Below are 17,939 nucleotides of genomic sequence, written 5' to 3' on the forward strand. Positions count from 1 at the left end.
GAGGCAATGGTATGGCAACGAATGATATATGTATATCGAGTTTCTCATGACCATCGCGATGTGAAATAAATATCAGCACTATCAGTTGCCTCTGATATCCTACAATTTTCGTCTGAAATATTTCCCCATACCTTTCATATCTTCCGAGACATTCGATCGTCTCTATTTATTTCTTTCGTGAGAGTTTTAGTCCATTTTTCTTTGAACAATAGACGCGACAATGTAATATTGGATCGTTCTAAACTTCGTAACATTTATAGCAGTCGATGTATTCAATATTCATATCGTTTTAATCCTAATCGTGTATGACATATTTAAACACGCATTGCAGATTTCTACCAAATTTTGCGAAAACGAAAAATCTGCTAGTAATCGCTTTAACTGGTTCGACATTTTCACCGTTAAATGTAAACTAGTGGATGTCACTGTGTAAGAAATCGCAACAAACAAATCTCGAGGGGAATTTATTCGATTTCGGTAGCGCTATAAATCTCGATGTTCCGACATTCGGTAAGTTCTCAAACAGTCGAAAGATCGGAGGTAATAAATCCCTTAAATGTTTCACCTATCAGTTCCTTGCTTTTGTGCCGATTTTCTGTCATCGTTATCGGCACGTTCATTTTCTTGAAAATGTTGTCGGACCGTGCATGATTAATGAGAAAAGTTCACATCCTGTCAATCGTCAACAGTCGTCCTCGGAATAAGATAATGTTCGTCCCCTTCCTATCCATCGAACGTACAACATTTAGCAGATAAAAATGACGAAGAATCGTTATCATCGCTCGATCGATCGTTAAACTCGAACGTATGCTATCGTCAATTTCGCGCTGGATGCTCCATTACGATTCGACCTTCTTTACTCTCCGCTTTTCATGATCGGTAACTCGCAATTAAGGATAATCGATCGTCGAACTGGCTTGCAGTTTGTTCGCTAGCGAGTATATCGCGCTCGAACACAGTCCAAATGAAGAAGAGGCTGGAAGTAGAAGCTTCGTTTACACATCGTGTAATGCTGATGTTTAATTAATCATCGATCCAATGAGATTTAATAACTGATACTCGTCAAGAGGATTTAGCTGAGAAATTATTAGTTCAAGCACCGCTAAATCCATAATTGGCGTGCGTTTAATATTTCATTTAATCGTCTCACCGCTGCTTTCACCGACGTTCCGCGGGTAATTTTTCACAGTTATCACGGAGACAGCCGAGACAGATAATAGCCAGGTGCTGTATCTACGATCACGGTAATGAGGGTCGTCGGTGATTAATTTTTAAACGACATAATAGCCCTCACTTCCGATACAAACCATCTCATCCGCTGCTACTTCAACTCGGTGGAAGACAGAAAACGAAAATGAAACGCATACTTTCATCCAACGTTGGCGTTAATGCGACATATCATTTATCATTTCCTTTTCGGTTAATCTACGTTGCCAAATTACGCTTTCCACCATCGTAGTTATAAAAGAGAATCTCAAAGACGTGCTTAACATTTTTCCTTTTTTTTTTTTTTTTTTTTGTCATTATTTTTTCTTCCATCTGAACCATACAATTTTATGATGTTTGAAGTAATCGAAGCATCTTGCAGCAATATGACATATTTTCCCTTCAATTGCGGAAACTATTTTTTCCCATTCGTGGGTTTTTATGGAATATCTATTATTTTAACGTATTTTCTGTAGCTTAATAAGATAATATGTAAGCCACTGTACGTTTCTCGGTAATTTTGCGCGTATACCTGGTACATTGCCCTAGAATCTACGTATAACGTTTATACATTACTTTACCGACTGATCCTTAATGAGTTAACTCGTTCTTATACGATATAATTACTCACACAGAGCAATTAGATCGATGTCTCGATGATTCGAGAGTTATCTAGCAAAGTGACAAACGACGTGGAAATCGGGCTTTCTGGGTGGATTAGCTTGTTCGGTATTTTCACGAAGGGCTGTACAGGACCAGACGAGAGGATACGGTCCTAATCCAAGGAAACGACGAGACTCTCTGGTTAACGGTCATGGAAACGATTTCTTATTGCCGAAACCGGTGGGAAAGCCTTAAGGAATTATTCTCACATAATACCCTGTCAGGGCGGAGCACTATTCAACGTAATCGTTGACTTTCCACCGAAAAATACTCGACTACCATTATTTCATTGTCAAGAATAACAGAAAAATTATAGACAGAGTACTATCAATGAATTTTTTAGTCGTTTCAGTAGCAAGCAGTTTTTGGAAACGCGTTTAGAATATTGCAAACTAGAATATTGAAAGAACAATTTTGATCTTCCTTGTTTTACTTTATCGGCTATTTGTTGTACTTGAAAAAGAGACAAAAACGTACACAATTCATAGCGTTAGGATTTCACGAGACAACGTCAACACCTGAATTTTTGCGAATAATTTACTTTGCATCTAAATGACAACATTTGTCTGTGACACTCGTCGTTCGCGATCCTCAAGTCCATGTCTGCCAGTACAGCCGGCACATGTCAGCCACCTTATCGCGGCCAATTTTGTTGTATACATTTTATCGCTGTTTCTTCCCCTTTGTCGATTCGCGAAAAGAAACGCGTCGAATTTTTCAAGATGCGTCCATCGTATATAAAAAAGTTAGCTTGCAGGTGGAAAAGGAATTTCAAAGACGCGATCGCGAAGTAAATATTTCATCGAATCAACGTAGGAACGTGCTGTGTCGATATTCCTTTGCTTTACATCTTCGTTTCCCATTTTATTTACGAAAGATATGTATTTGCAAGAATTCTGCTCCGTTTTCCATAAATTCGCGTTCTATCGTCTACGATGAAATCCTCTCCTCAAAGATAATTTCGAAGATAGTTAAATCTACGATTTTCTAATGTCTATCGAGGTAACGAAATTATTTTACAAATTGACACGCTCGCCGTGGATCGTATTATTCTATATAAAAACGGGTAACGAAATACAAATAAGAACAAGACACGATAAATTTATGTTTATCGATTTTCTATTTTTTGCATCGCTCGATTACTAAAACATGACTAAATCTCTATAGACATCTACGATATTTATACAAACGGAAAACCCAAAGCCAGAGAAAAAACAATATTTGACTTAATTAGAATAGAGTGCAATATTTGCATAGAGAGCACACAGACATTTTTTCCACAGTGTTTTTAATTTTGAAATTGCGATTCTTTGAAAAGTCGTAACCACACGACCAAGCAAATATATCACGTTATAAACTTCATAGTTTGTACAACAGTATTAATTTAAAAAAGGTATCCATTTTATTCGTTCTACGAAGAAACGAAACTAACGAGTCGATCAGGATTCCTGGGAACCTTCGAAACTTTAACACGCTCGATTTAGCCGAAAGCCAAAGCTGATCGATGCTCCGGATACGATACTCGGAGCTCTAAGGCGAGGGATAAAACCGTGTATCGATTGGCGGTGGCTTCTTTCGGCCACAGAACAGGAAGCTTCTTTTTCCAAGAGACAGCGCTCCTTCACTGTGCACGAGCCAGTCAGGAATTTCGCACGGCGGCGCACGACTTCGAAATTCCTTTCTGCCGGCTTCTATTTCCTACCGGTGCTGGCTCTGAATAAACTCAGTTTACCTTCAGAACCCGAGGGATATGTTTTGTTTGAAAGAAACGTTTGCCATGGAACACCGAACAAGAACCGCTCGATGGAAAATTTTCTTTCCTCTCTTTACGTTCTTGCCGGTGTTAACGAGATACGAGGTGCAGTGTGATTCAATTGCAGCAAGTAACGATGTATTTTACGCCCCCGAAACGGTCACAAACATTTCAAACGTTTACACGCGTATTTATCGCTGCTAGTTTCTCTGTTCGCGAATCCGATGATTACAATAAATCTGTTTACAATTGTATCGGGTAAATAGTTTGAGTAAAAAATAAACATTCGCGGAACTTGCCCACAAGGTCGGGTCGGGGTAATCAAACGAGGAAAAAAACGGTCGAGCATGATGAAAAATATTTGACTATCGGCGAAAATCGGTGCCGCCATTAGGAAATCGATAAATTTTCTTCTCCTCGTAGAATTCTATCGCATGGTAAAAGCATTTCCCCTATTCCATCCATTTGCCTTCTCATCGAGAGGATATTCCATCGAACGTAGTCCATTAACAGGGAAATATAAAAAAAAAAAAGGTTGCTGTGCAGCCAATCACGCGTTGATGTGATTTCTATCGCGGAGAAACGAGATGGGGAAGGTGTTTTTGCTCGTGGCGATTCACACGAATCGTTTGATACGATCGTCGATGTTTAACCCCCGTTGTTCTTTCTGTTTCAGTTTTCCACCGAGGGAAATCATGACAGGAACATACCGACGATCGGTGAGTACGCACAGTACATCAGATCCTTTTCATACGTTGCACGCATTAGTTGTTGTTTACCGGGCCTCCCTACAACGTTCTATATACGTTTCGCGTTATACGGTTCCCAAAGCGGAAAAAGTAAACTGGATTATTTCTTGAAGTAACACGATTAATTCCATATGGAAATAAGTATCATGGAATATGCGAAGTCTTCCATATCGTACAATTATAATTAATAATTACAGTAAGTTATTGTCGTAAGCGAGTAACACGAGCACACCACGATAGAAAACTATTATAACGTAACACGACATTCAGTTTGGAAATATACGCTTAAGACGAAGTACAACGAATTCAAGTATTCTCTGCAAATTATGATTTTCCAAACAATTGAAAAGGGTATACGTTTGCATGTTAAATGTGAGTGAGGCCTGGGACAAAGTGCTGGAGGCAAACGCAGCAAAAAGTGACAAATACCGCTCTTGACATATTTGGCATTCTTCGGCTTTCAGATGTGTTATTAGTACACTGCGTTTCGTTTCGACGTTTCCTGTTCACCTCTTCGGAGTAGGTTCGAAATAGCCCATTTTTAACGAAACGTAACGCACTGGTAACACGATTCACATCCGAGAAATCACAAATGCATCGCCTAATTATTATCAAGGTGTAAAATCTACAATACCGTTCTTCGTTTGTTTATCTCGCAACAATATGCTTCTGCATAAAGTCCGTTTAAGTAATTCTTAAATCGCATTATACGCCGATCGGAGTATGAATTTTCCCATCGCCTTATACGACGTCATATTACACTTATCTCGGTCTTTCGCATACGTACCCTTACTGTAACACTTCTCGAACTCTCGACAGCACAGGGCACGGTGGTTTCCTCGTGGACTTTGTTTCACGTTGCATGTTCGGTGGCCGCGTTGCATTGATTTTTCCCTTAGTTCGTACACCCTCAGCGATCCCTAGTAAATTCGCACGATGCACTCGGGGAACGCCCACTAGCGCGAGGCTGCACTGTGATGTCGACCGTGCAAACGTTTTATCGTCCGAAGGAGTTCGAACACGCGCGTATATGCATAGACGAGTCTCCTGGAGCGTTGGCTCGATTCTGTTCGTGTGTCCATAAATTACAACGATCGACGGAGGACCGAGGTAAAAAATCGTGGCACGTTCATCCTCTCGTGTTACATTTACATTTGCATCTGGGACCCGTTGTATGGTTCCCACCATTTGGCTAAATTATCGTTGGAAATTGGGTGTGCGAACGAGGACGCTAAGAAGTCGACGCGAATTACCTGTCGGCACGAACGATCGTCTGAAAATATTATCAGAATATTTCGACCGGTGCTGTTTCGCCGATTCAGTTTCCTCCGACGGGTAATCTCGATCGACTTGGACGTCGACGTGGCGAAGAGCGGGAAAAATGATTAATGAAAACCAGCCTTTCAGATGCAACGTTGCAACGATTCGAAAACCTTCCACGAACTAGCCCTTATCTCCGGAAGCCAGGTCATTGCCTGAGGTCACGCAGCTTTCGAATTTTCGACCGATGAATCGCGTACTCTGGCAATTTCGTCCCGTTATCGTACGAACCTATTCATTTACTCAGGACGCGTGAGGTAAATCTTCGAGCGAGCATAGAGCAACCAACACTTTTTAACCGAAATCTAGTTCTCTCGTGAAACAGTCATAGAAATTAACAATAGAATCTCCCACTGTATTCCATTTTGAATTCTCTTACTTATGCGGTACAAGCGAAACTGATGAGAATCGCTTAAATGTTTGGAATATCCCTCTACTATTTACCTAACCTGCCGTTTCATCTTTCCCTCTCTTTATCTCTTTCTCTCTCTCAGCGTTACGTTTAAATACAATTTCAACGCACCTCTGAAGACTCTGAACGTAGCGTGTGGCTATGTATCGGGGGCAAAGATTAGAGAGACTCGAGCAGAACATCGAGGTTGGAACCACGTCGGAAGAGACATGAATATTTGGAAGTTTGTGCGAGAATTCGCGGAGCACGGCATCGTATGAATTTTCAACAGTGAAAAACATTGCATATTCGATTAGAGACGGGGTAGATCGATAGGTTGGCACAACGCGGCCGGCATAGTCACGCCGTGTGTATTTGATACACGCCGTTGATCAGAATGAACGATCGTTTCGACAAGAGAAATGGTCGCAACGTCTTATGATAATATTTACGGCGCAGTATACAACATATGGAATGGTCGATTTTGAGCCCGGTTTAAAGAATGCTTGCCCAGGAAATATTTCGACAGGATGATTCCTCTGTCTGTGAAAATAATCGTGCATATTCTTTTTAAACGAACCGGCCACGGTGTTCATCTATTATTAAACGTTATTTATTAGAGGATGCAAACCATTTTATGTCAACGAAACAACGTTTTAATTGTTTGCCGCAGAATTTAACGACAATCGCTTTATCCCTCGCCACGCCCACGCTATTCTCACATCATTTGTTTTCTATCTGCGCGTAGCTCCGAGCGTCGATATGATTTTCCCAACGTCGCCATATAAAAGAAAAAGCAGAACGTGAGGGATATACGGTGACTCGGTTGTAGACACCTTTTACGAATATACTATCTGTGCTATACGAGACTCGATTGTCACGATCGTATTGGTAAGGTTTCAAACGAATTCTTATGCAAGTTCAGTGAAAACCAGAGATATACTCGTCGAGACAAACAATATTTTAACGAATTTAACATCACGAACGTAATATCATTAAAAGCAGTATTTGGGAAATTTTGTTTCAATTAAACTCGTGTCAAGCTTTTAAACTAGATATAAAAACAATTTCAGTAATGTAATATTATTCGATCGACAATATACCGAAACTTGTAAATACGATTCATTATCTTCTCTCCTTTTAGTTTTCATATATTAGGTTGTCCGAAAAATGTCTTTCTTTCGTAAACGTGTTTTTTTACAACAATGCACCTTCATACAAATATGAAACTAAGTCTGTGAAATGTCGCGGTATTTATCTCAAGAGAACAAACTGGGTCGTACGTAATTCGACAAAATAATATAAAACAAAAACGCTGTGTTTATTAATTCCTCATAAAACGAAAGGAACTTTTCGGACAACCAACTTCGTCGGATCGTTTTAGATTTTTATCAACATAATCACGACAGCCTCGTTACAATGTTAACAAAATGTCACAATGTTTTATATAGCACGCACTATGTACACATAAACGTATTCTATAATAAGTGTCCAAATGGTTTCGTGAGCCGGTGTATCTATAGTTGGAACGTTCGATGTTACTTGGGGCAGTCCGAAACTTTACCAGGGACGGTAACTGAAAAAAGAAACGGGGACAAAGGAAGAAGGTTCAACGATGACAAAGCACGAAGAAGAGTATCCTGAACGCGAAGTTTCGTCGGTGATTTAATTTGGTCGCAGCAGAACGTCGGAAACTGAAATGCAACGGGAAAAAAGAAGGATATAATCTAGTTGGTTTCCGGGGAATTTCGTTGGCCTGTTAGTAGCCAATACCGAGCTACTTCCTCGGGGACTTCGATCACCGAGGGCTGGTTAGCGTTACGAACGACGGAAGACGTTTAAGGGTGTTGAACTCTAGAAAATATACAAAAACGAAGAACATTGGGGCGCTGGGTTTCAAAACAGCGTTGCTCGAAGACACGGTTAGGTCACCTACAGCGCAGAGGATACAAATTCATGGAAAAGCATTGCGTAACTTGTTTATTTATGCATTCGTCTCTTGCGAGCTTGCCGCTCGATAGGAATAATCGGTTGGTAGACAGTCGACGGTTGTTTTCAAAGAATTTCGGCTTTTTGCTTCGCAGGATTCTGTTCCAGTCTAAAGTACAAAACATGTTTTTTCATATTGCTACTTAACTCAATAGAAGTATGTCAACATAGACATATGAAGGTTTGCGAATATATAAAAATAGGTGTTATATTGACAGATACTTTGTTGAGTAGGTCATACGTTTTTTGGGGATTTAGAATAACTTACGATTCCGCCTGTCACCGTGTGCTTACCTTGTTTTTTACAACGTTTCACAGTCTGACAAGAACAATCAGTAATTATAGATCGCGTATCTATTGTATACGTTTTTGTATAACTGAAATGGAAACAGTATACTTAGCATATAGTGTCGTGAAATATTCAGAATGCTAATAGCGTGATGGTCATTGCAGAAAAAATACGTAACATTATCAAGGGACAAGCGTTTGATTACCAATGACAAAAATTCAGTAACAATCGTACACAGGATTTTATTCGAATATCTTTTTTACGAAGACAAATTCTTTTTGCATCAAGAATTAATTGCAAAAAAATGGGAGCAAATGATAATATATCTAATAATGTAGGATAAACGAAATTATTCTGCGACTTTTTCGAAAGACGAATTAAGTGTACGAATAGATTCTGAAAATATTTTATTCAGAAGAAACAAGTTGGAATAAAATTTCGAATATTCGTAGTAATCGTTCTAATTCGAAGATCAAATCACTGTGAGCTATAAAAATACGTGCGAAACCCGGTACGGTTTCGCAAGTCGCAACTTTGGAATCAGAAAACATGTACCCCGGAATTTGACGGCTGCGATCAATTAGAAAACGTAGAAGAGGGTTTTAATCCGTTGATTACTCGATTATCGATTTCTAGCTCATGGTTGTATTTCGAATTCCATGCTCGCAATTCCAGCAGTTCGCTTCGACAAACTTTCGCGATCAGCCTTACGGTAAACGAAATTGTGTAGACGTACCGAAGAATATATCAGGCAAACGTAACGCGCGAACGAACGCGGCAGCACGACGGATCGATCTTGCGCAAACGGAATTCGAAATTCCCAACGCAGCTGCCTTTCGAAATACGATAAGATCGCGAAGCATTCTTTGGATAAATAAATAGAGAGTTAAAGCGGATAAGAATGCCTGTATATTTAGTTGAAATTTCCCATAAATCGTCGCTATATGTTTCCGATGCTCACAAAAATATCTCGAACACTTGTAGAAACCTTCTACGATATAGACACGACACGCGCAATTATATTTATATGAAAAAATGAAATTTTTCTATGATGCGCGTACAAATATAATATCTTCGCGAAATATTGTATACTGGATGGTTCATTTGGTAAATTAATGGCTCGCGAAATACATATATATAGGAGAATGTCAGTGAAACGGAACAGTGGGCTAGCGTGCAGCCTAATTTGCTGCTAACGGACGCCATCGATTTTGTTAAACTACCGTTTCGAGGGAAATAAACCGTAATTGCTAATGTATCTAAATATACTGCTGTCGATTACTTCATTATCTCGTTGCAAAATATTGAAACGAACGAAATTGGATGAAAAAACACGATGACATGATCGATCACCGCGATAGATCATCTGAGTAGTCTGGTACAATACACAGATAATGAAATTGGTAATCGTAAGTCGCACAACAGCTGCAAACCTACCCATAGGCTTATTAGTTAATTGCCGAATGATTATCACTTCGCGAGCCACGTAATGGCGTTGCCGCTCGATTAATCCTAATTAACGGTAACAGCTTGCGTGGGATAGTCTGACCATGTTTCTCTTGCCTTGCCGTGAAATAATCCCAAGGTTTTAATTGCACGCGAAGCGAGTCGCGCGTTCGGTGAAAACACTGTTCCAACGAATTATACATCTTCGACTAAAAGAGAGAGAGAAAGAGAGAGAGAGAGAGAAAGAGCTCCTTTTTTCTACCTACCATATTGCTGGTCCTGGTATTCTCGTCTACCGTCGCATCTAGGCGGAGAGTGTGCAGATTTTTAGCGATGCGTCGCGAAACGTGACGACTCGGTTAACCAAATTCACCGCAGCATCTAATTAAACTTTCAACTTAAGTGGTTGGAATTCCGCCAGTTACTTTACTTCTAGCAACGTTGCGAGACGCGTATGCGTGAATTGTCAGTGAATTTCGAATTCGCAAAGCGATTCGATCAATAGCAGGAAATGAAAGCTTAATACTTGTCGACGAAAGTCATAGATTTACGTCAAAGCGAGAACGAAACGCGTTAATTATTTCAATCCTATAGCCAACATTGTGTGGCGTGTGTTACTCAATCATTAAATTGTGATCAATCACAACAAGCAGAAGCTTAATATTTACCGAGGAAAATCACCGGTTCTATCGTCAAAGCGAGAAAGAGACGCGACTATGTAAATGTAATTAAAACCACTTTACGGACCTTCGTTAGCAAGAAGTTGCTTAAAAAAATCACTGTTTCTTTGGCCCATCCTCGTGTACTAGAACACGATCGTGTTGGAGCATCCGGAAACGTGACGTCGCACCCGGAAAGCTCCAAAGTTCGTATTTTAATTCGAAGTTTTCGTAGTCAGCTTTTAAATCGTTTTGTCCTACGACCTGTTTAAATACCCGGGCATCGTCCAAGCGGTAACTTTTTCCGCGAAAAATCGGTTTTTCGTGAAATCAAATTGCGAACTGTGCCACTGTTTGCGCGTGATTAAGAAAGAATTTAAGATTTTTAAATGGCAAAAATCAATTTAGTTGGCCAATGACGAGTTGCTGTTAGTTTTATCTGTATATAGTATTCTAGTCATAATTATTCGAAAGATACACTTTTTATTTATTGAAGCAAGGTTTAAGTCGGTTAATCTTCGACGTCCTTAAATTCAAGTTTGAACTTTACATGGAATGTTAGAGATCGGTGTAGATGATAAAAGGCCATTAACTTGCAATAAAATAACGAAGAAATGAAGAAAGATCGTGTACTTTAGATCCAACAAGAGAAGATATCAGAAGCAAGAAAATGCACAGCGAGAAGAGAATTATGATATAGAAATGAATAAAGTAAATACCAAAATGACTTTCGCAAATACATATACGCACACTATCGAATTCCGATAATTCCAAAAAATACCGATAGTGGCTGCAAATTAACTTCATGATAATAAATCATATTCTCATACAAAACTGTGCTTGTTGAGCTGTCAATGTACACAATGTATTTTATTGGTTAGCACTCCAGTAATAAGACAAATAGTCTTTTCGAGTTTTATGTCTTTTGTTTTTTCAGATAAAAATAATTTATAACTAAATTTGACGATTTACAAATTAAATAAGGAATTTTCCCTATTGTTGGCACATACGATTCTTCGTTGCAACAATGAATACTGATATGATTGTGACTAGAAATCATCAATTCTTGTTATCGCTATGAACGATTCTGTATGATTTATGAACGTATATAATCTACGTAAAAGACAAATACGCTAATGATGGTTACTAATGATGGCAAACGTTTCGCAAACACAATCGGTTTATAACATCGTTGTCGTCGCGATTTTTCTTTCACACAAAGGTAGCTCGAATTTCAAAAAGGTATCTCTGCGGTCGACATAGCGATATATCGTTTTCTCTATTTTTCTCTCGTCCATTTTTGGCCGCGTTGGAAGATGAAGAGATACATAAAAGTTTTTGTTTCTCTGTAGTTTCCGAGCAAACAGTACCGAGCTACACGCGATCTACAACCAAAGCTCTTAGGAATTTCCGTAATTGAAGCAAGTGCCTGCAATTTCTAATAATACAATGTACGCATAACCATTTCTCGTAATAGTGAGTTAGTTAGTCCGTTGTTGATTCCCTGATGAGTTACAAAACTTTTGTTTCTCACCTTTTACCCTTTCGTTCTTTTATTACGACCTAATATAATAATAATAAACCGATATATAATTTAATTTATTCCTTAGCGTAACAATAACGAACTGACACTGTAAATGAACATCGATATTACAATATATACATAACAATAATATTTTATAACGATATAACAGAAATATCTCGCAAACTATCATATTCTTCATTCAATGTGTAATTATTATACCTATTACAAACAAGCGATTAAAACATAAAGAGTTTCTCAGTTAACGAAATAGTTGTGTAAGCCTTGACAATTACAAGCACCATTCTTCTTATTACACATTGGCCTTTTCATCGTTCTAAATAATAAAATCGTTGCATTTCGATTTATTCGTGATTATGCAATCGAAGTCGATCTTGTCAGAAATAATCAAATACCCTGGTATTTTCGAGCAATAATATATCCATTTCGTGTAATATGATATATTATAATATAACCTACTATAATGTAATATGCAAATTATTGAATTAATGTCGAGTGACTTTGAATTTGGAGTAATAACATACAACGCGGTGGACATCTTGACGCGACGTCGAACGATTTCGTCGCGCTTGCTCGTGCCAAATCGGAAATAATAACGATTAATCGGGGTCGTTCTCCAGGCAGGTGAAATATGCGAGCACGAAGGTCTCCGCTTCGTTGACGTGGAATATATATCCCGAGGGAATTATGCTTCGAGAACGTCTGCAATTACTATGCCGTGCGAAACATCGCAGCAACTGAGAACGACCGACAGCAGAAAATTCGTGATTCGGTTTGAGCTGAAATTCGGTTTAGCTCGTCGCTTTAACAGCGAAAGAAGTAGCTGAAATTCCGTTACATTAAATTGAGTTCTGGGAAATGTTCACAACGGAAAAATCTGCCGCGCTACTCTATAAATTTTTATCAAACATCGAACGACACTTTTTAGAACCGGCAGGAGGGATTGGATTAAATCTTTATTTTCGTGATGTTGATGGATACGCGAATTTTTTAGTCTCGTATTCTTGAATGACTTTGCTGTCTACTTTCACGTAAATCGATAGTATCGATACAGTGTAATATCTCTAGTAACGATACGATATATATAATCCATAAAATCAATACTAAAGGAACTTCGTTATTAACGTAGGATAAACTGATTGCATAAAATTAATTTTGTTGCTAGTAAAAAATGATCCACCATTGAAAAATACGATTTTGCTTTTGAAACTTTCTCCGAGTATTGGTTTTCCTCCAGACATAACTCATTTAAAATAATATGCGATGTTTCCTTAAACGTATTACACGTGTAATGCGATATATTTATCATTGAAACAACATATAACACTTTGTAAAAATATTCATTGAACAAAGTGTGAACACGACCGCAAGATTACAGCTGCAGCTTAAATTTACGTAATCGTGTCAATCGACAGTTGAACGTTCATTTTTTAATTGTGCATCGAGATTTAATTTTCTATAATTTTTATAGTAATCTTGTAGCATTCCTTTTGTCCATAGGAAATTTGTAATATATTTAATCTTGGTATCTTTTAACGCTGCTACAGTAACAAATTGTGGTAAAAATTCTAACAACAATATTTCTTATATATTATTTGTTACATGATCGATATAGTAGCAACAATAGTTAAAAATCTATGAATCCTAAAATCACGGTAATCGAAGAAAGGAGTGTTGAGAAATATCCGTATTCGGAAAATCTCCTCGATTCTGTTATTTTTATATATGAACACAGAGAACAACTGGAAAGACAGTCGGGGCACGAGTCACGTTCGTTTTATTTTCTCTATCCTTCGGACGTGACAACCACACCGAAGAGGAAAAACAGATACATACAGATCAAAGATATGGGTAAAAACGTTTTTCCTCCGTTCGCTTTTCGCTTCGAATCGATAAGCCACCTGATAGATTGAACCGTAAATTAAACGCAAAACGGGAGAGGAACCAGGCGAATCGAAGCAAACGCGATGATAATTGACCGTTCTATTGCCAGGGTCGCGCTCTCGCACGTTTAATTAGAAAAGTTTTGCCTGGTTGCGAGAGACTAACCAAGGGATCATAAAAGCGATTAAAAATTCAGGTTGGCGAGAATTGTAAAACACGATCGACTTTAGAGATCGGTAAGAATGGTCGGCGTTCTATTAAATTTTCAACGATGCCATCAACTTGTTAGACAATCGTTGATTCAGTTAGTTAGAAAATTTCTTTCTCAAGGTAATTACCAAACCCGTTAGAAACTTGAGCTTGTAGGTCTACAACTTTTTAGTTTACGAAACAAACTGTGTAATCAAAATTGTTCCGTCGCGTGAAACGGTCCGTGCGACGTCCTTCATTGTCTGACCGTTAAGGCCCAAGCATCACTAGACAGACCCTCAATAAACCTAAGGCCCCGCCATAAACCGAATCTTATTAGCTTGCAGGTAATTGAAATAGAATTGGAAAGTTCACTTTTGAAAACCGTCGAAAGTAAGGTCAGAACACTTGCGCGTGTTTTATAAAAGAAATAGTCATCGGATAGCTGTTGGTATTTTTGAACTAATTATGCAGACTAATTATGCAGATATGATTATGGTTTTATTCTGTAGACTCTCACACGGAATTTCCAAATATTCGCTTAATTTTCGAAAATTCTGATTGTTCGTTGCGAATTGCTGGTTTAACGGAATTTTACGATGGACAAATGATCGCCGCTTGTTAGAAATTCGGCACGTGGTGAATCGGGTTTTAATTGTAGAAACGTGACAGGGGCGGACTGGTGGCCAAACAGTTGCCAGATCACGCTATTCACTTTAGCAATGCTGGCATTTATGACGTTATAATTATAACGTAAACCGGACTGCGTGCTTTTGCAACCGAATAGAGCAATTCTCGCGTGGTCATTAATTTTCAAACTCATTACGCCTTTTGACGATGGATTGTCTCGTTTAACCTGCTCCCCACAGTCGTACAAATAATCGATCGAATTCCATTTAGCACCGGTGAAACTAGCAATCCTAAACATTTAGATAGATATTTACGTAAAGATATTTACCAGAAGGTAATTCATCAGTTGCGTTATCTTCGCCCGGTAATATATGACGATGACGCGATAGTTTTGATAGCTTGGAATTAATGTTCGGTTGAATTAGGTAAGCACGATTCGTCCATTACACGAGATGTTACTTCGTGAATGTACCTAGCCCACGTAATGCATTTTCCATTCGAGGATTGAATATACGAGATGAACGAACGATTCCACATACTCCGCCGATGGGAATCGTGCACCGAGCCGCTAATTGAACGAATAATTTCGTAACGCAGACGACGATTAATGGAAGGGCCGTGTAACACAAAAGGTTAGAGCGCGACGAGACGCGGCCAAGTGGAAACAGACGGTGACGCGTCAGACGTGGGAACCGAACGAGACAAACAGAAAGGAAGTTATCGAATTCCTAAAAGTTTGTTTCTTCTCTACGTGAACTGTTGTTTCGTTGCTGGCGCACCGGGGCTGCTTGTAAATGAACGTTAAACAAACTGTTCCTGGGGAAGAGAAACCGTGTGAAAGCAGCTTCGTTGAAGAATAACAGCGCGCAGTAGAAACGAATAGCTTGTAGTCAGACGAGCTTCCAAGCATTAACGCGAAATACCAAAACGCATGGCGAAAAAGCGTATTCAAAGGCATAAAGATTCAATCGCTACATTCCTCTCGCTTTTCTCAGAATAAGCTTTCCTATTCGAATCGATCAGATTTTCTTGCAACGACCTTTGTCCTTTTTCTCCAAAGTACGAAAGCTGCTTATAATCTTTCCTTTTGCGAGAATGAGAGCCAAAGATTAAACAGCGAAGACTGTGTCTCCGGGGATAACCAGGGTCAGACGAAATAACGCCCTACTGTGTTAAACTTGATGAATACCTTTTGCGTGTCGACGGAGCAGGTTACAAAGGGCGTTTCACGACATTGGCTCTTTGCCAGGGCATAATCGTGCATCTACGGCCACCAACATGCCACCAATGCTACCAAGCAGAGTGCTTCGATGACGTGTATATACTTTTTCTCCGATATTCGTTGAGTGCATATATTAAAAATAGAACGGAGGAAAGCGTAAACTCTGGTGAGCTAGTGAATCAGTACAACTGGACAGTAGGAAGGAAGGGAATTGCGATGCGACAGGATGCAGCGGACTAATCGATGCGAGGGCATTTCCTAGGTCACCGGTTGTGATAACGTGCTCGTACAGGCTAAACCTACGCGCGTTTCAAACGTGTCTCCGCATCAATCGTCTCGATGATAAGTAGCCCCGAAATTTCCGCCACTATACGCTATTCAAGCTTAATATACGATTCATCGATTACCTTTGAGACTGATATTGCCTGTGAAACATCAAATGAAGGATTTCCCTGAATCAGCAAAACGTCTGTCTGTCCTTTGTCACCGTGCGTTACGAAGGCGTTGCCGATCGAAGTAGAGTTTCGGAGTTTAGCACCGCCACGGTTTTCGAACTTGTACGTCCAAATTTCGCCGCTGTTTCAACAAAAAACAATATGCAATCGAGACAAGAAATCGTGTACATTATCTGATCGTAGGAAACTTATCAAGATGTAAAACAATTTAAATTTTCATCAGTACTGTAGTGAAACACGGCTGTCATGGTTGTATCGATAAAATTTAATGGCTATCTGGAAATGTATATAGAAGCTACGCAGCAAGCTTAAACATAATCCTACTTTAAATTTGGCGAAGATATTTATTTTCACGGTAACCCAGAACTCATAGACAAACGTATATTAACTCGGTCGAAAAATTGCCCCTCTTTTCACAAACCTTGACTATATACGCAAGCTACCGTGTTCTAATCCAATTAGTGTACATTCCGAGTCTTTTATCACGTCCATCTGCGTTTATCCGAAAGGTGTACTCGGCTTGGAGCGTCAGCCCGTATGATAAGCGGTTTCCCCAAGTCACGTCTTATTCGTGTCCGGTCTGGAAAATTATAGTGGTTTCTGTATGAGTATATGTATATATGTATGTTTACAAGCGTAACACGCAGTGGGACGCAGAACAGAGTTCCCCTTTAAATCTGTCCTCTGCTCAGGTTGCTAATTTTCAAAATGAAGCTGGCTACAGGAATCGTGGGAAGATCCTTGGCGGATGTGATGCTGGGTAGGTCACGTACTAAGCTAACTAAGAACGAAGCAGAATGGTTCGTGAATGGATAGACGTTAATTCGAACACAGGATCCGATCATTAGAGAGAGAAATGGTAACACTTGGCAAGACGAGGTTGGCTATGGTAATGCCTGGTGAATCTGGGTCAATCAGTTGATCGTCTTTAGTTAAGGGGATACGAAATAGTGCAATTAGGCTTACCTCCCTTGCAATTAGGCTTACGTCACGCGGATGTCGAATCACGTCTGCCGACAGGATTTTCGTGGCACTCCGCTGCCGGCAGCAGGGAGAAGTTAATTTGCTACGAGCGAAGTATAGCGCTGTATTTCGCTTTATTCGTACTCGAAAACAAAGAAAATGCAAGAAGGAAAGCGAAGAAAGAGGATGCAGAATTCTTTCAGTTCAACCGCGGTACAGTGGGTTTGTTGATTTAATTGTTTGACGTTGTTGAAAACGCGTGAACGACCACCTCTTTACTCGAAGCGAGAACCAGGAAAAAGAGAAGAAGCTTTCTTCCCTCTGTGGCGATATAAAAATTTCAAGCGTTCCAGACGATCTGTTAACGAACCGCGTGGAAACGAGGGATTTGTACGCGTTGGGATTTTCAATCCCGATGCTCCCTTTCTTTCTTCCCCAATATTTACACTCGTTTCAACACAGCGAATGAAACGGAACGATGATATTATGTATTCGTCGTAGCTGATTTTCATTTTTCAAGAAGAGACGAACATTCGGTTTCCTAACCTCGGTGACTGCATCCCATTCAGGATAGAACGAATTTTCTCG

General features: G+C 39.5%; 1 protein-coding gene across 9 annotated transcripts in view; it reads left to right on the forward strand.

Moving 5' to 3' along the window:
- The window catches only part of LOC126918312 (transient receptor potential-gamma protein), a 99,324-nt gene that overhangs the window by 34,321 nt on the left and 47,064 nt on the right, over positions 1 to 17,939 (forward strand). For all 9 annotated transcript variants that reach the window (XM_050726048.1, XM_050726049.1, XM_050726046.1 and 6 more), the window contains one exon: positions 4,299 to 4,341. Coding sequence is in view for 4 of the 9 variants with exons in the window: in XM_050726041.1 (XP_050581998.1) it covers positions 4,299 to 4,341 (43 nt within the window). In the remaining 5 variants the exon portion in view is untranslated. The remainder of the gene's footprint in view (positions 1 to 4,298; positions 4,342 to 17,939) is intronic.

The sequence above is a fragment of the Bombus affinis genome, chromosome 7 (genome assembly GCF_024516045.1).
Source record: "Bombus affinis isolate iyBomAffi1 chromosome 7, iyBomAffi1.2, whole genome shotgun sequence".
Taxonomy (NCBI): Eukaryota; Metazoa; Arthropoda; class Insecta; order Hymenoptera; family Apidae; genus Bombus; species Bombus affinis.